The sequence below is a fragment of the Manis pentadactyla genome, chromosome 18, assembly GCF_030020395.1.
Source record: "Manis pentadactyla isolate mManPen7 chromosome 18, mManPen7.hap1, whole genome shotgun sequence".
Classification (NCBI taxonomy): Eukaryota; Metazoa; Chordata; class Mammalia; order Pholidota; family Manidae; genus Manis; species Manis pentadactyla.
This window is the reverse complement of record NC_080036.1, coordinates 17,464,531-17,483,807: the sequence shown is the minus strand read 5'-3', so window position 1 is coordinate 17,483,807 and position 19,277 is coordinate 17,464,531. Positions and strand designations below refer to the sequence as shown.

The window sequence follows — 19,277 nt, the reverse complement described above, 5'->3', positions numbered from 1 at the left end:
GAGCTGCTGGGAGGCTATTTATCTCCGTAAGGGGCCTCCCTGCTCCCTGCAGCCCAGGGGTTAGGGTGCCCAGAGATCCCGGATTCCCTACCTCTGGATTAAGTGACCGCCCTGCCCCTTTAAGACTTCCAAAAAGCACCCGCCAAAACAAAACAACGCCCACCAAAAAAAAAAAAAGAAAAAAAATTTTTTAAATTAAAAAAAAAAAAAAAAAGGTGATCGTTCGTTTTTCTTTATTCTCCTGTGCCAGCCTCAGGCCTCTGCTCACCGGTCTTTCTGCCCTGTTTCCCTAGTATTGGGTTCCCTATCCCTTTAAGACTTCCAAAAAGCGCTCGCCAAAACAAAGCAGCAAAAAAGCAAAAAAAAAAAAAAATGGTCGCGCGCTTTTCTTATGTCCTCTGTCGCCCAGCCTCCAGTGCCCGCTCACTGTTCTTGTTGCCCAGTTTCCCTAGCATCCAGGGCCCCCTGGGCACGCACTGTGTCTGCACTCTGGCCCGGATGGTGGGGGCTGGGTGTTCGGCAGTCCTGGGCTCCGTCTCCCTCCCGCTCTGCCTGCTCTTCTCCCGCCGGGAGCTGGGGGGAGGGGCGCTCGGCTCCCGCGGGGCCGGGGCTTGTATCTTCCCCCCTTCGTGAGGCGCTGAGTTCTCTCAGGTGCGGATGTGGTCTGGATATTTTCCTGTGTCCTCTGGTCTTTATTCTAGGAAGGGTTCTCTTTGTTATATTTTCATAGATATATGTTGTTTTGGGAGGAGATTTCCACTGCTCTACTCACGCCGCCATCTTCCGCCCCTCCTCTATATTTAATTTTGTGAAAAAACCGGCAAACCATTTTCCAAAGTAGCTATACTGTCTTGCATTCCTACCAGCAATGAATGAGAGTTCCTGCATTATATAAGTAAAAGAACATGATGAGAACTACTTACATTGAAAAACCAACATTTAAACTATTCTGAAATTACAAAAATTAAGTAAAGGGAAGTGACTTAAAATTGCTGAGCCTCTGATTATAAATGACTTATGCTAACAGTAATAATTATAACAACAATAACAGTAGCATTCATCGTACTTTGACTGTTCTAAGAGCTGTCCATCTGTTGATCATTTTAACCCTTACAACATCCCTGTGTTTTTGGTGCTAGTATCCTCTGCTTCTATAGAATAAAAAAGAAGGTTAGTAATTTTCCCTTGGTCAGTGTTATTAAGGTGTAGCCAGTCTGGCTCTAGATCTGCTCTCTGGTGCATTCCATCAATGATGATTCTACCTTAGTTGCACATCAGAATAACTTGATGATTTGAAATGGTGTCTCACTTGGTGCAGGATGATCTTGGGCATGTATATTTTGAAGACCACTGGTGATTATAATGTGTAGTCAGGATTGGAAACATTCTATACTACTGTATACTGTATCTTCATTATAACATAGATAAATTTAATGTGTTAAATATACTTTTTGATTTTAATAATAGTGTGTTTATATTTTGCCTTGGACATTTTAAATTCCTTTTTTTATAGGTAAAACTTGAGACGAATATTTTGTGGATAAATGAAAAATTTGTTCTCTTTAGCACTCTGGCTTTTGTAACTAATACAAATGTGTGTGTGTGTGCACGTGTGCATGCACTTATTTACATATGGTCTTATGGCACAAAGAATTTTTAGAGTCACTTGATAAACTATTAGGTATTCCTTCTTAAAATTAATGTTTAAAGAATATTAATTTTAAAATGTGGAGTCATTTCATATACAACAAAGGAAGGAATAAAATGTATCATGGAATAGTATAATTGTTTAAATTGTGTTAGACCCAGCAGGTTAATACTTACACAAAATTTATTTATTACAGCATAGAATAATCTTAAATCTATTAATTTTGTATCTTTCTTATTCTGTGTCATTGACATTTTAACTTTTTTTAAAAAATTTATTTTGGTATCATTAATGTACAATTACATGAGCAACATTATAGTTACTAGACTCCCCCCATTATCAAGTCCCCACCACATACGCCATTACAGTCACTGTCCATCAGAGTAATAAGATGCTATAGAATCATTACTTGTCTTTTCTGTGTTATGCTGCCTTCCCTGTGCTCACACCCTCCCATTATGTGTGCTAATCAATGCCCCTTTTTTGCCCTTATCCCTCCCTCCCCACTCATTCTCTCCAGTCCCTTACCCTTTGGTAACTGTTAGTCCATTCTTGGGTTCTGTGAGTCTGCTTCTGTTTTCTTCCGTCAGTTTTTTCTTTGTTATACTCCACAGATGAGTGAAATCATTTGGTACTTGTCTTTCTCCACCTGGCTTATTTCACTGAGCATAATACCCTCTAGCTCCATCCATGTTGTTGCAAATGGTAGGATTTGTTTTCTTCTTATGGCTGAACAATATTCCATTGTGTATATGTACCACAACTTCTTTATCCATTCAGCTACTGATGGACACTTAGGTTGCTTCCATTTCTTGGCTATTGTAAACAGTGCTGCAATAAACATAGGGGTGCATCTGTCTTTTTCAAAGTGGGCTGCTGCATTCTTAGGGTAAATTCCTAGGTGTGGAATTCCTGGGTCAAATGGTATTTCTATTTTGAGTTTTTTGAGGAACCTCCGTACTGCTTTCCACAATGGTTGAACTAATTTATATTCCTACCAGTAGTGTAGGAGGGTTCCCCTTTCTCCACATCCTCACCAACATTTGTTTTTGTTTGTCTTTTCGATGGTGGCCATCCTAACTGGTGTGAGATGATATCTTATTGTGGTTTTAATTTGCATTTCTCTGATGCTTAGCGATGCGAAGCATCTTTTCATGTGTCTGTTGGCCATCTGACTTTGGAGAAGTGTCTGTTCAGATCCTCTGCCCATTTTTTAATTGTTATTATTTGCTTTTTGTTTGTTGAGGTGTGTGAGCTCTATATATTTTGGATGTCAACCCCTTATCAGATATGTCATTTATGAATATATTCTCCCATACTGTGGGATGCCTTTTTGTTCTACTGATGGTGTCCTTTGGACATTTTAACTTTTGATACTGGGCTTAAAAAATGTAGAAGAACATTTCAAAATTCTACTTAAAGAATACTTTATGAAGATTGATTTCTGAAGTATAATAAATAAAGCGGTAGGTTTGAAAATATCAGAATCTAATTCTCTTGTCTCAAAGTCAATAATATAAATTTATTTAAAGAAATTATTGCTGAATGATCTCCAGAGTCACTACTGTTGTGCTCTTTAGTGGGCTGCTGCTGATTACATGAAGCTCCCACCAGAGTGTGCTAAAGACACTTCAGTAGGAAAAGAGTTACTTATTTAGGCTTGCCTGGACTTGTCAGCAGGGTAACCTTTTTTTTTTTAAGAAAAGAATTTGATTTCTTGTTTATGAATTCCCTTGGCTCTGTACCTTGACAGCTGAGTATTTCCACAGATTCCATAAATGATTGCTGTTTAATCTCTCCATTCTTGGTTCTCAGTAAGCATGCCGACTGGAGATATCTGATTATTTTTTGATGTTATCCTTTAGAAACCAAAAATTGCATTTTCCTTTACACCATAAGAGTTGATTTTTCTTTACAAACAGGTGTTTTTATGAAAATCTGAACACTTTAAAATGAACTAGATAACTACTAATATGTCTTGTGAGGTAAAAATACTTAATAATCTATTGTGCATGCTCTTATTAAAACAGCAACTAAATTGGCAAATAGTCCTAATATTTGCAATTCCAGCATGAAATATTATTCTCAAGTATTGTTATGTATCTGTGATGACCATATATTTTGTTTTGCGTTTAGGGTGTGAAAGAAAGTTTCATTCCCTTTATATTTGATAAATTTCTAAGTGAGCATTTTAGAAAGTGGTATCTAGCAGAAGTACTGAATGATCACAGCTGTTTTTTTTCTTTCCCCCCAGGTACCTTCATTCAAACAACATAGTTGTGATTCCAGAAGGTAGGTACACTTCCAACTTTTAGTTATAGGTGTAACTTTGAGGGGAAAATATGTTCCCAGCCCAGAGCAAATTACCTTTGAAGCCAAAATCAGTCAAAGGGAGAAATAAAGTAGGAGAAACCTGGTTACTGCCTATAAGCAGCCGTCCACTTCTGCTCTCCCCTGTCTGTCACAACTCCTCTTTGGAAAAAAGGGGCCCCACTGAACCTCTCAGGTCCAGATATGCCCTCACTGCCCCTGGTAATCACCTATTGACATAGACATGGACTACTTCTTTCCACCCCTTGGAAACACCTATTGATATGGAGAATACACTACGGCCAGGGGAGAGGTTCTGGAAGTGTTTCAGTTTTACCCATATAGGGTATTATAGTTTAAGATTTGTTTTATACTAGTAGAACAGGATTGTCTCTTTAAACCTATTTTAGTTGGTGTATGAGGGAATTTTAATTATAAAGCATCTTTAATTTGTTAGTTTCAAAGCTTTTTTTTACCTCTAGCAATTTCAGTTAACAATTATGATTAAATAAGTAAGTCTAAAATGGGTATAGTGGTAAGACCAATTGTTATTAAATTGTTGCTAGATAAATAATAAAATGATAAAATTTAATAAATCCAGTTATGAATTTTGATTAGATAAAAAAGACCTTATATATTGTTTCATGATATTTTTATTCAAGCAATTTTTTACATTGTTTTAACTTTTTTATTTGTGGTTTTTTTTAAGTTGCTATATTTTATATCAAAGTAGAAGTCTTGTCATTAATATAAAATTTAATTTGATCTGTGGTTTTACTATTTTGTGAGCAATTGAGGCAGGGATAATAAGGATTAAAATATTTTAACTTGTGGTTAATTACATTAAAGATTTGGCATAACAGTTGGGTCAAATTAATGTTGCCTTTACCCTTCTTTTCTCTTTGAAGCTATTGGGTCCCTTGTAAAACTCCAGGTTTTGGATCTTAGTGACAATGCCTTAGAAATTGTTTGCCCTGAAATTGGTCATCTGAGAGCTTTACGTCATCTCCTATTAGCTAATAACCAGCTGCAATTCCTACCTCCAGGTAATCATTGTCTGTTAGCACACAATAGTTTCTTGTCTATTACGAGTGTATTTTTATTCGTATTTCTCCCCGTGTGACTAGGCAGTGGCTTTGGATATATTTGTAAAGTATTTGATTGTCCGTTTGTTTGAAAATGAAACTAAGGAATATGGATGAAATGTGACTTAAGAGCCTTCCCTGATGCAGACATAAGAAGGTGGCATTTATGTTTTTGAGCTACAGTTACTACAACTATGCATTGCAAGCAATGTGCCATCAAATCACTGCTTTGGTGAACTATAAAAAGCTACTTCAGTTCTGACTTTCAGATAAGAAAATTTAGATGAACTTTGTGTGATTTAATCATTTTAGTATCTAAAAGGCAGATACATAATGGTGTTTTCTCTCATTCTCCAATGAGGTAATTGATGTATATTAACTTTGTTTAATAAGTCATACTACAATTCAGTGGAATTTGAATCCTATAACTAATTGTCAGTTCTGCCTAGTAAACAGACCGTTAGATTATGATGTACTTCCATACAATACCAAAATTCTGCATGCTGAGCTACCATTAAACCCATTGACTTTCTTACGAAGACATCTGAAGAACTTCCTTTGTGAATCCACACATTTGCAAATTCTTTCATATGTTATTCCTGTATTTTAAGTAAAGGTGAAGTTTGATTTAGAGAAATACAAAAACTTGTGCTTAGTTAGCACATAAAAGTTAACTCTCCATTCAAGAATGAGCATAGAAAAATACAGTTTCAAATTGTCGGAAGTTATTTCTGTTTAGAAACTCTTTAGGAATACTAACCAGTCTTTTAGTGTACCCAAGTGCAATGTGGAACTCAACCAAAATTACAAATTCCTACCTGTCATGGAACTTTGGGCCTGTATGGAACATTAAAAACAATTCATGTTAAATGCATTAATGAAAAAATCTATATTTTTCTTTGTGATTTAAAAAGTACTTTCTCCTGAGTTTTTCAAGAATAGAAATTTCTAAATAAAACATAATAACACTAATTTTTAGATGTTATGTGCTGGCCTTAATATTTGATATTGTTTACAAAAATGGTACTAGTACAGCAGTTGACTCTGCTTAGAAAATAATTTTTTACCCCATGTAATTTGTGTCTTACTTTTTCTAACTATAGTTAGTATAAAAATTTTCAATACAGTGTAGGAATAAAATATTTCTTTTAGAGTTTATTGTATGGAATCAGGGTCAGTAGTGTTTCATCATCCTAGCTTTTATCGCATATATTCAGAATCTCAGAAAATTAGATTCTCTCTCAGAGATTGCCTAGAAAATGTATCAGCAAAGGTAATACTTTAAGTTTTCATATTATTTTCATACATGAAACTTATTCAAGATGTATTATAGAATCAAAATACTTGGATATAATACTATAGTCAAGCTCCTTTTTATATATATTTAAAGAACATATGAAAAGTACAATTCTCTGTTAAACCATTGTTCTTTGTATTCTATCATCCTGTCTTTTCCTGTAATATAAAAATATTTTGTGGTAGAATGTGGCCATTTCCTTCCATTATGTACTCTCAGAGGTTAAGGATACTATACTATCATTGACTGCTTCCTAATAACCAGAGAAGGGTATTGATTTCCTGACCACCTTCATATAATTTTTAATTTATATCAAACCTGTTGCATAGTAGATTTGAAGACACTTCTGTTTTTATTTCCCTAGCTTATTTCTACTGTCTTTGTTTGGTTTTGCTGGTTTTTGAGTAAAATTATATACATTAATAGATATGTATTTTGAATAGAAAGTTTTGATTGAGCGATGTATAGATTTTTTTTCTCTCTAGGCTATCATGAGTAGCAGTGGTCTAGATCTTACCAATTATTTGATTCACTTTATATATATCTCTTTATGAGATAATTTCAAATGTTATGATTTGAATGGGTTAGAGGGTCTCCCAAATGGTTGATCATGTTTGGAAACGTACTATGCAAAGGCACTCTACCTAAAGTAAAAAATAAAAATAAAAAAGTGAGAGACTTCCAGTTTGTTTCCATTTAATGAGACAACTGACACCAGCTGATATCTGGTTGTCAGTTCCTTTCTACCTGGTTCATGCTGTTATATATAGACTTCTTACATGTTACTGTCTCTTGAAAGACTTAACATCTTATTGTGTATATTTGTTGTGGTTGAAAAACCTTTGAATGTAATTATATGTTCAGTATTTAAAATTTGAAAAATTTTATCTATCAATGATTTAAAAAGTTAAAAAATTTGAAAAATTTAGATGGATATAGAGAGTTTTTAAAAATAGGATCTAAGAGTGGATTACAGAGGTTTCATGAACACCCTCAAATTTTGCGCACAGTTTGGTATGTGAGTATGTACATATTGCTGTGTAAAAGGTCCTGTGTTTTCACCAGTTTCTCAAGTAGATCCATGAATTGTCTGGGTGATTTTGTTGGGTTCTTTGCCAATGTCCACATAATAATTGCCACATGGGTTGGGACCCATTTTCTGGGGGCGTCCCTTACTTGCATTCTTTTGGATTGCAGAGTACCACCATTTCTCTACCATGTGATGTTGCCTTCCTTCCACAACCCATTGGTCCTGAGGTGCTTGACCCATGCAGGAACAGTTATTTTCCTGGAAATTTTTGGGAGACTGATGGGGCAAAAAGAAAGAGAGTAAAAGAGCAGGAGAGACAGAAAAAGAAAATCAGTCTCTGTTTCTTTCTGGACACAATACTTTGTAATCTTGAGAAGTGCTGGTAGTCACCACATGGACTGGGGAAGAGAAGAAAGATGAGGCAGATACATGGGAAGAATATGGAGGCAGAGACTTCCTCAGTTTTCTTTTATATCTCAATCACTGGTTCTGATCTTAAGGCCCACAGCTTTGCGTGTAAGCCAGCACTCTTGGCTTCTATGAATTACAACCAAAAGAGCCCCAGGCAACATAGCTGTCCCAAAGGCATAGAACAGCCTGTCTGTCTGGAGTGTAGAATTAATCGTTTCTTTACTCTGCTATTTACTTAACTGTTACACTTCCAAACTGCAAAAGCTCTTATTATTAGTAGGAAGTCCAGAGGTAGCAAGAGCATGATCAATAGTATGTCTGTCAAGTGTTTATTCTATCATCATTTTTTCCTTTTTACAATATTGTCTATTAGATGTCTTTTTTTATCCTGAGCACAAGTAGTTTTTTGGGAGATGCAGAGAACGTTGGTGTAGAATGGTGATGGGATAAAGGAATGTGGAAACAGCCTATAAAGAGTATGTTACTAAGCCATTACTGGAGAGGTCAAATTTCTTCTCTGCCCTCTAGGTCTTCAGCTAGGCCCAAGAATTAAACTGACAAGACAGAGTAACAGAAGAAAAGTAGACAAATTTTATTTAGTAATTTTTCTATGTACAGGGGCACCTTCCCAAGAAATCTGAAGACCCAGAGAAAGAGTTAGAGCAGAATGCTTATGTACTAGGTTGGACAAAGAATAGTAAATATGAAAACATGATGAGACAGAGGGATTTGGGCTAGGACAGTCTTTGAAAAGGTAAGGATAGTTTAACTAGGTTTCTTTGAACAGATTTCCCTTGGCCTTGACTCCCTATCTCTGGTGATAAGAATGTCTTCCCTTCCTTCTTGTACAGGGAGAGCATCTTTCACAGATGAGTTTTATCTCCTGCTTTTAGGAAGAAAAAGGAAGGTTCAGAGTACTCTTCCATCTGCTGTTTTTTAGTGCCCTTAACTCAAAATAATGTGTCAGAGTGGCAGCTTAGGGACTGGCGTGCTCTAAACTCCTACACCAGCCACCACAATGGGCATTTGGAGCTCAGTCCTGTGTAAAACACATCCTTCTCAATCATCCCTCTGAAGTGCTGAAAGACCTAAGCATTTAAACAACTGCCCAAAAGTGTTGGTTTAGAGGTGTTTGAGTGAGGGGTGTTCATTCCATGGTACTTCTGGCATGCTGCACCTGTACACACATGGACAGAGCAGCAGCCTTATGTAGGTTCAGGAAAGGCCTCAGCCACAGGAATGTAGATACTTGTAGTGAAGTACTGCCTAGAGAACATGGAACTGGGAAGTCTAAGTGATATACACAGGACTTCAACAAGCTCCAGCAGACATCACGCACCACAGACTGAAGAAAGGTGCTTTGTACACATGCTTTAAACATCCTCTTGACTTGGTCCGTAGCCCTAATCTGAAAGATAAGGCTGATGTAAAATATGAGTAAAAGAATAAAATACCTAGGAATAAACCTAACCAAGGAGATGAAAGGCCTATACACTGAAAACTAAAGGACACTCATGAGAGAAATTAAAGACACCTATAAATGGAAACACACCCTGTGCTCATGGATAGGAAGAATTAATTTGGGGGATTATGCTCCTCAACTTCAAGCTCTACTACAAAGCCACAGTAATCAAGATAATTTGGTACTGGCACAAGAACAGAACCGTAGATCAATGGAAAAGAATAGATAGTCCAGATATAAACCCACACATATATGGTCAATTAATATATGATAAAAGAGTTGTGGATATACAGTGGAGAAATGACAGCCTCTTCAACACCAGTTGTTGGCAAAACTGGACAGCTACATATAAGAGAATGAAGTTGGATTACTGTCTAACTCCATACACAAAAGTAAACTCGAAATGGATAAAAGACCTGAATGTAAGTCATTAAGCCATAAAACTTAGAAGAAAACATAGGCAAAAAATCTGTTGAATATAAACATGAGCAGCTTTTTCCTGAACACATCTCCTCAAGCAAGGGAAACAAAAACAGAAATGAACAAATGGGACTACACCAAACTATAAAGCTTTTGTACAGCAAAGGACACCATCTGTAGAACAAAAAGTTGTCCTACGGTATGGGAGAATATATTTATAAACAACATATCCGACAAGGGGTTAACATCCAAAATGTATGCCTCAACACCCAAAAAGCAAATAACTCAATTAAAAAATGGGCAGAGGATCTGAACAGACATTTCTCCAAAGAAGAAACTGAGATGGCCAACAGACATGTGAAAAGGCTACACATTGCTAATCATCAGAGAAATGCAAATTAAAACCGCAGTAAGAGTTGCCTCACACCACTTAGGATGGCCAACATGCAAAAAACAAGGAACAACAAATGCTGGTGGGGATGTGGAGAAAGGGGAACCCTCCTACGCTGTTGGTGGGAATGTAAATAAGTTCAACCATTGTGGAAAGCAATATGGAGGTTCCTCAAAACACTAAAAATAAAAATACCATTTGACCCAGGAATTCCACTCCTAGGAATTTACCCAAAGAAAACAAGATCCCAGATTCAAAAAGACATGCACCCCAATGATTTCACTCATTTGTGGAGTATAACAACAAAGCTAAACTGAAGGAAAAAAACAGCAGCAGACTCACAGATTCTAAGAAGGGTCTAGCCATAACCAAAGGGAAAGAAGGTGGGGAGGGAGGGAGAACGGGATTGAGGGGTATGATCAGCACACATAATGTAGGGGGGCACAGGGAAGGCAGTATAGCACAGAGAAGACAAGTAGTGATTCTATAGCATCTTACTATGCTGATGGACAGTACCTTCAATAGGTATGTCGGGGTGGGGGGTGGGGGACTTGATAATACAGGTGAAGATAGTAACCAGTGTTGCTCAGGTGAAACCTTTGTTAAGTTTTGTATATCAATTATACCTTAATTTTAAAAATAAATAAATTAATAAAATATGGGTTTAATGTGGTTTCAAGATGAACAAAAAAAGTCATTCAGAAAAAAAATCTTCCTGGCTAAACTTATCAAAGGCCTGGTCTATGATGTGAACTTTGGAACCTTGAAGCACTGCTTTTCTGAGCAGATCTAGATTTTTTTTTCTTCAGTTTTTTTTTCTTTTAAATAACCTTGTGTTTTATTTAGCAATGAGTGTTGTGGGTTTGTATCAAAATATGACAAGCAAAAGGTTAAACAAATGTTTTGGCCTTTCTTTTAATGTGATATTTAAATTTGATTTTTGATATTTATTTTTCACAAATAAAAATTTATATATTTAAGGTACACAATGTGATTTTTTGATATATGTATACATTGTGAAATGATTACCACAATGAGGCTAATTAACATATCCATCACCTCCTATTGTTACTTTGTGTGTATGTGTAAGAACTCGAGCTCTACTGAGCAAATTTCAAGTATATAATATATTACTATTAAAGATGCCTTTCTTAAAAAAATTTTTTTTTACTATGGAAAATTTTAAACACAATAAAAAGAATAGAATAATGAGCCCCTATATACCCAACACCTAGCTTTAACAATTAACATGAACATCTGTTTCTCCTGTATTTTTCTTTTAATTTTTGTTCTTCATATTTTTATACCCTTTTATAGTTTTTTTTTAAATTAAGGTAAAATTAACATGTAGTAACATACCCAAATGCAGAATTTTGAGTTTTGACATGTATATATACCTGTGTAACCAACATCTAATGATACAGAACATTTCCATTTCCCCAGAAAATTCTTTCATGCCTCTTGCAGTCAGTCTTCCATAGGCAAACACTCTTCTGATTTCCATGAACACAGATTAATTTGATCTGTTGGTGAACATAATGTAAGTAGAACCATATATTGTGTTCTCTGTGTCTGGCTTCTTTCACCCAAAACACTGGTTTTGGGATGCATCTGCTTCTCAAGGTGTATCAGTATTCATTCTTTTTTTATTGCAGAGTAGTATTCCATTGTATGAATATATAACATACTTATTTTCTTTTATGAAAATGTGGACATTTTTTCCCATTTTGGGCTATTATGAATGCAGCTAACAAAAATTCTTATGTAAACTTTTTAGGTATATGTTTTTATTTATCTTGTGTAATTACCAAGGAGTGGAAATGTTGGTTCATAAGGCAGGTGTATATTTAACTTTATAACAAATTTCCCAGTAGTTTTCAAAGTGGTTCTGTTTTCTCCCAGCAATGTATGAGAGAGTTCTAGTTACTCTGCATCTTTTCCAGTATTTGGTGTTGTCTGTTTTTGGTTTTGTTTGGTTTATCCCTCTAAATGGATGTGAAGTTGTATTACATTGCTGTTTTATTTGCATCTAATTTTCCTTTTCCTCTTGACTAATGGTGTTGAACAACTTCTCATGTGTTCATGGGGTATTCCAAATGTTTTTGAACTGTAGGAGGTATATCTCTGCTTTACAGATAGCAGCCAGCTTTAGGTTGCCAAAGATTCTCTTTGCTGTCTTGTTCTGTCCCTTGCTTTCTCTGCCTTGAGAGCTCTTCCAGTCCTGCTGCCCCATCATGGGTCTGTGTGGGGTGACTGTGGCTGCTATCTGTTACGTGAAGGTGGATCTTGCCTCTGAGAAGTTTCTCTTGGCTTTCCTGCTACCCCTCATACCCTCAGTCTTCCTTAGCTAAAATCCTAGAGCATACTGGGGAGATTATCTCAGCTCTCTTTTCTTAACCCCATTTTTGATGGAGATCAGTGGGAAGAGTGTGTGTGTGTGTCTGGGTTGGGCAGCAGGGTACTCAGTACAGTCTCTCTGTATCTGGGGCTCCTCTGCATTCTACACTGGTGTGCCAGTCCAAAAATAATCCTTTCAGAGTTAGACCGGTTTCTCGTAAGCCCTTGTCTATGGTAGACTCCTTGCCATCCTATTTCAGTCAAGGGTGATGGTAGCTTAGAATCTCTTCTCTTTTAAAATGGGCTTATAACTTTTGGAGTTGGTTTAAGCTTCTTAGTGCCCTCAGTTTCTTTTTTTTTAGATAATTATTTTTTATTGAAGGGTAGTTGACACACAGTATTACATTAGTTTCAGGTGTACAACACAGTGATTCAACATTTATATACATGATAATTCTAGCTACCAGCTATCACCATACCAAGTTGTTACAATATTTTGACTATATTCCTTATGCTACACATTACATCCCGGTTACTTATTTATTTTACAATTGGAAGTGTGTATTTTGTTTTGTTTTGTTTTGTTGTTTTTTTGTGTGTGTGTGTGAGGGCATCTCTCATATTTATTGATCAAATGGTTGTTAACAACAATAAAATTCTGTATAGGGGGGTCAATGCTCAATGCACAATCATTAATCCACCCCAAGCCTAATTTTCGTCAGTCTCCAATCTTCTGAAGCATAATGAACAAGTTCTTACATGGAGAACAAATTCTTACATAGTGAATAAGTTACATGGTGAACATTACAAGGGCAGTCATCACAGAAGCTTTCAGTTTTGCTCATGCATTATGAACTATAAACAGTTCAAATATGAATACTCATTTGGTTTTTATACTTGATTTATATGTGGACACCACCTTTCTCTCTTTATTATTATTATTTTTAATAAAATGCTGAAGTGGTAGGTAGATACGAGATAAAGGTAGAAAACATAGTTTAGTGTTGTAAGAGAGCAAATGTAGATGATCAGGTGTGTGCCTGTAGACTATGTGTTAATCCAAGCTAGACAAGGGCAATAAAACATCCACGCATGCAGAAGATTTCTCTCAGAACAGGGGGGGGAGGTTCTAAGCCTCACCTCTGTTGATCCCCAATTTCTCACCTGATGGCCCCCCTGCGACTGTGCCTGTCTTAGGTTGTTCCTCCCTTGAGGAATCTTACCCGTCTCTGGCTAACCAGTCATCTTCCGGGGCCATACAGGGAAATGTAAAGTTGGTAAGTGAGAGAGAAGCCTTATTGTTTGAAAGGTTAGCTTTTTACTTCTTTGCATATTTATGCCCTGTGGCTTCTATGCCCAACGTTTGTCTTGAGGTGTCTTTACCACTTGGAAGAATTATGATACTCGGTAAATTCGATATGTGGCACGAATTCTATTTAAGGGTTGTAATTAGGAAGGAAGAAGAAAAGCTATAGAAGTAGCATGCGGAAGAAAACCTGGGAAGATTGATTATTTCTTTGATATATCTTCTTGTAGAGTAACTTCAGCATGTATAGGTTTTAAGCTACTACTTAAATTGCGCACAAACATTAACATAATAGGAATATAGTTACATAACCAAAGCATATCTGTAATTACCAGCCATCTCCAGTGAAACCAAGAAAACCAGTTAGGCACCTTAGGCATTTGTGAAAACTTATCTATGATATGGTGGATATTGTCCAACTGAACTTGAACAGTCTGAGAGAAATCAGACAAATTAAAACAACCCATTCCTGGGGACTGTTCACATCCCATATGTTCTTTTAACAGTAAATAGTCTGTAGTTGTAAGATTTTGGAGCGCTACAATTTGCACTTCTCCTAATTCTTGGTTGAGTTCCAACAGTGTAGATCCAGTCAAATTTGTTGTTTTACTGTATGCACAGGCCAGCTTAGATATCTCCTGCTTCATTCCCATGGCAAGTCCAGGAACTGGTGGGATGAGTGCATCTACACCTGTAGCAGTGCATGGATCTTTGTTGGGGTTTTTTGATGATCATCTTCTGGCATGAGTGTTCCCTCAGTTTCTGACAACTTTTAAAAACTATAACTATGTTTATCCAGTTTCCTTTAATAGTTACTATGCAATAATATATTTTGACTTCCCATTTTCTAATTGGATTGAAGCTCCCCTTTTCCCCCACAGGCTTACACGATTTGTTTATTGTTCCTCTGTACCTCTCTTCTGTCTTCTTTTGGATTACTTGAATATGTTCTAGTGTTCCATTTTGTGTTCTCTATTGTCTTTTCTTTAGGGTTTACAGTATGTGCCCTTCACTTATTACAGTTTACTTAGGATATTGTGCCACTTAATATTAATTGTAGGAACCTTCTAATAGTATGTTTACATTTATCCTTTGTGTTACTCTGTCATGTTTTATTTCCATATATGTTATGAACTCTACAATATAATGTTAATTTTGCAACAGTTGTCTTTAAAGGAAATGTAGATAATAAAAAAGATATTCTTTGTATTTACCCATGTATTTACCATTTCTTCTGGTCTTCATTTGTTTGTGTTAGATGTTTTCTAGCCAGTGTCATTCTTTTTCAGCTTGAAGTACTTCCTTTAGTATTTCTTGTAATGAAGTCCTACTGGCAATGAACTATTTCAATTTTTCTTTATGCAAAAGTGTCTTTTTCAAAAACCTTTTTGAAGAATATATTTTCTAGATACACAATTCTGCATGGACAGGATTTCTTTTTAGCACTTTTTAAGATGACCTTCCATTTTCTCCTGATACCATTGTTTCTGATGAGAAGTCAGATGCCATTTGTATCATTGTTACCTTGTATATAATGCCTTTTTCTATGTCTCTTAAATTTTTTCTTTTTATCTTTTGTGTCAGCAGTTTATTTATGACATAGGACTTTTAAAAAATATTCATCCTACTTGAGGTTTTCTTGATTCCCAAACTGGGAAGTTTTCTGTCATTATTTATTTAGAAATTTTTCTGCCTTGCGTCCTCTTCTTTTGGGAACTCCAGTTACATGCATAAGTCATTTGATATAGTTTCACAGATTACTGAGGCCTTCCATGTTCTTTAACAGTTTTTTTTTCTCCTGATCTAAAGGTTAGATAATATCTTTTCATCTGTCTTCTGTTCCACTGCTTTTGTGTTCTTCAGTATGCTATTTATTAAGCCCCTCCCTCTTCATCCTCTCAGAACTTTTTCCTCTTTGGGACCCTGTCCTGCATTTTCGAGCTGCTTCAGCTACACAGGTCCATTTGCTGGCTCTTCTGCTCTTAGAGAATGCAGAGCTCTGCTTGGGTTCCACCTCCCTGTGCTGTGGCCCACCTTGTGCCCCTTGGCAGACAGCCAGGTTCTACACGGGGCTCAACTCTTGTGTTTTCTATATTTCAAGCATCAAAACCCTGTGTTCTCTGTCCATTGCTTGAAAATAGATGCCTCAGGTATGTTTCAGTAGTTACATTTTGGTGGGAGACAAGTCTGGTGTCAGTGACCCTATCATGTCTACAAGTGGAAATCCTATTAGATATTCTTTGATGTCTCATATGGTTGCTCACCTGAATTCTTTTATATGAAAATCATGTACCACTTAAACATTATATATTGTGTTCTCTTACTTCTAGTATCAAAACTATATAACGTTTGTAACAGAACACATTTAAACACATTTTCTTCCAAAGACATTTTCTAACTTGATTAAGTAAAATTATGTGATTTATTATGAAGAGAAATACTGGGCACTTGCAAATAAACAATTACAGGGGAAAGATTTCTATCAGTGCAGAGCTAGTTACCAAATATTTTGTGACTCACCCTTGCTAAAGATCACATGGGCCAATGGAGACTAGAAGAGTCAGAAAAAAACAGATTAATTCTTGATAGTCAAGAGAAGTCTGAGGCTTTTGTGATTTGCTATAAACTGTGAACTCCCATGAGAGAAGGTTGCAGTAATAAATAACAAAATGTAACCAGGAGTCAGAAAAGATGTTGCTTACATCTGGCATAGAATCAGCCAGTTTTTTTGAAATGCTTTTATCTTTGAAAAGTTGTTTTGCATACCAAAAAAGGAAAGATTTTTAGCCCAAAATAAAAACATTAAAGCATTCTATGTTGTATTTCAGTGGATAAAAGCATGTACAACCACAGAAATAGGTCTAGCATGAGGCATTTCTAAAAGGCTTCATGTTTATTATTTTTTTCTTAAGATTCAGTTTTCCTCCAGTTAAGCCTCTGTTTCTTTATTGAAATGAAATTTAGTATCTCTTCTTCAGTCTGCCCTGTTGCCACCTAAATTGTTCTGAGATCTTTGTGCTTATTGGTCTAACATGGAGGTGGGAAGGAGCCTTCCTACGAAGGACATAGAAGGAACTTTAGGGCCCCCACTGTTGCTTAACACCCCATTTGTTGAGACTTCACTGGCATAGTCTGGCATAATAGCACAGGCTGCAGTGCTTCTTCAGAGGTACTGACCTCACTCCTTTAGGCATAAAACTGGTCACAGGTATTCCACATTTTCATTCCCTGAGTTACAGTTTCTTGGAATGCTGAGTGGCCCCTGGATCACTGGGTCCGCCTTGGTTTCACTGTACCTCTTCTACTGTGCCTACCTCCTCAGTGATCAACTCAATGGGAAAATAGAGCATCTCTTTTGGAATCCTCAAAGCACAAAGGGTTTTATTGTGCCTCCTGCCCACATATCAGCAAGGGTGTTTTCACCATATTACCTCCTTGGGTGGAAACCATAGTAATTTGGGGTAATGTACCCTCCTAGGGAGATTAAGCTTTTCACTGATTCTAACATTAGTGTTGGTAAAAGAGCCAGCTAGCACTTTTCTCACTAAAAGAGATTCTACATAATTGCTGGCAGAGCACCCCTCTGGTGTCACCAGGCCATATATATTTATGGTCAGCAATATATATAAATAGACTTTATTTTGTGGAGTTATTTATATCACCTGGGCACTTTCTATTTCATCTGCTAAACAAAAAAAATTGTTGGTTCAAAGTACTATGCTGTGTACTAGAAGAAGTGAGGATGGTGAAGGTGAACAAAACCTAGACCCATAACCCTGTTAACTTGAAAAATAAAACTCACTTATTTTACCACCAAAAATGGGTTTATTTGGGAATAGCAGAGTTGCAATTCAGAACAAGCAAGCTACTGACAAAGCTATACGTAAGTCTGTAAAACAAAGGAGAGGAATGCTCCTTTGTAGAAGAAAGGGAGGGAGGAGTTGGTGTTGGGGGGGGTGCGCTGTGATAAGCAGTAAGTCCACTGGAGTGAACTGGGAGTTCCAAGTGTAATGGCTTCTTACTGGCTGAGTGATGACAGTCTCTCATTGGCTGGGTTGTTGCCGGGGTGGAGAAGAACCTTTCTCCTGCTGGGGGTCCTTCAAACAGTGTGGACTTACAAGGTCCATCTCTTTCCCACTAGGTCTTCAATTGACCAGGAGGGATAGGCCATGAGAGCTCTCCCTGCTGGCCTCCCAACTCAGTTTTGGTGAGGTTTCCCTTTATATATTTTCCGCACATCAGCATAACTTACAGTATTTTATTGTCTGATATTTTTAACTGTGTACTTCCAGAGGGTAGACTAAACAGAGAAGATAAAGAAATATTGAATATGTTTGTCATTGATATGTATCGAGACAAATATTTAACAAATATCAAGAGTTAGTTATCTCGGTCTAGTTCTAAATTATTAAGATACCCAATTTGACTAGATTAAAGGGGTAAAATCAAACAATCTACCGACCCTCAGTTTTCTAGATGACCACTGAATAATTGAATAAATTGTCTGGCAGAGTACTACACTCATATTCAGAATCTTTTTAAGTGTCTCCTATAGATATTAAGTTACTTTATTAGTACCTTTGTTGTACAAAATACTTAATTAGTAAAGCAACTTTATACTCCAGTTAAATATGTATTAGTAACTCTATAGTAACAGATTTCTTATTCAAATTTTAAACATAAAATTATCTTGGTATACTAGATTATATAAAGCGCATTGATTTCTCACAAAAAAATATTGTTACTGTTGATGCATATTGTAAAGTCTGGTTATAGATGGAGCTAAAACTTGGAAGTTTTATTTACAAACTTCTGCAAGTTGAACAACAGGCAAAAACCTTCTAATAAAAATGGCCACTAAAATTCTTCTAAAAGAAAAAATTTTTCTGGACCATGTATCCTCAGTGTCAAAAAATAGAGAATATACTTTTAGGAAAGGTGTGAAGGGAAATGGTGAAAACTTGCCAAATGTATGAAAAACAAAAGTTCATTGTGATTATAGTTTTTAAAAAGGTCAAAAGAGAATATTTAGTCCTTCACACTTGGAAAGCCTCTCCCATCAGTCATACTATTGGCTAAGGCATGTTGAACTCCTTTCCATGGATTATTCCTTTGTGAAAAGATTTAAGAGTAGCTAACATCGAATAGCAGTGATTCAATTTGAAATCTAAGGGGAATACTTTCAAATTCACTTCATACACTGTTCCCTTTCTATATACAATTAATTTTTTATACTGTTGTCTGTTACAAGCTTGGTGCTGCATGGGAACTGTGAAGATTGTACTGAGGTCAGTTACAGATGATTTAAGGAGAATCATAGCAAATGATTTGAATTTGGACATTTTCCATTTTTTGCCTCTGAAATGTATCCCTCTCATAGTCTATAATATATGTTACTTCTAGGATTGTCTTTCCTAAATGACACATTTCATAAACTATTTCCCTGATTTAAAATCCTTCATTAATATAATTTGCCAGAAGTGTGTGGTTGCTGTGATGGAAGCCCACACTGGGTTCATAACTGTTTATAATGAATACCAGGATTTAGGGGTATTAAAAAAAAGGGTGAATGTAAGTGTT

The 19,277-nt window shown here is 36.3% G+C and overlaps 1 protein-coding gene across 4 annotated transcripts in view; it reads left to right on the top strand.

Annotated features, from left to right (window-relative positions):
* Positions 1-19,277, top strand: part of LRRC28 (leucine rich repeat containing 28) — a 148,233-nt gene that overhangs the window by 24,915 nt on the left and 104,041 nt on the right. For 3 of the 4 annotated variants that reach the window (XM_036878656.2, XM_036878658.2, XM_036878657.2), the window contains exons 4-5: positions 3,903-3,940; positions 4,867-5,004. In XM_036878656.2, the coding sequence (XP_036734551.1) occupies positions 3,903-3,940; positions 4,867-5,004 (176 nt within the window). The remainder of the gene's footprint in view (positions 1-3,902; positions 3,941-4,866; positions 5,005-19,277) is intronic. The other variant, XM_057494834.1, reaches the window with a different exon arrangement.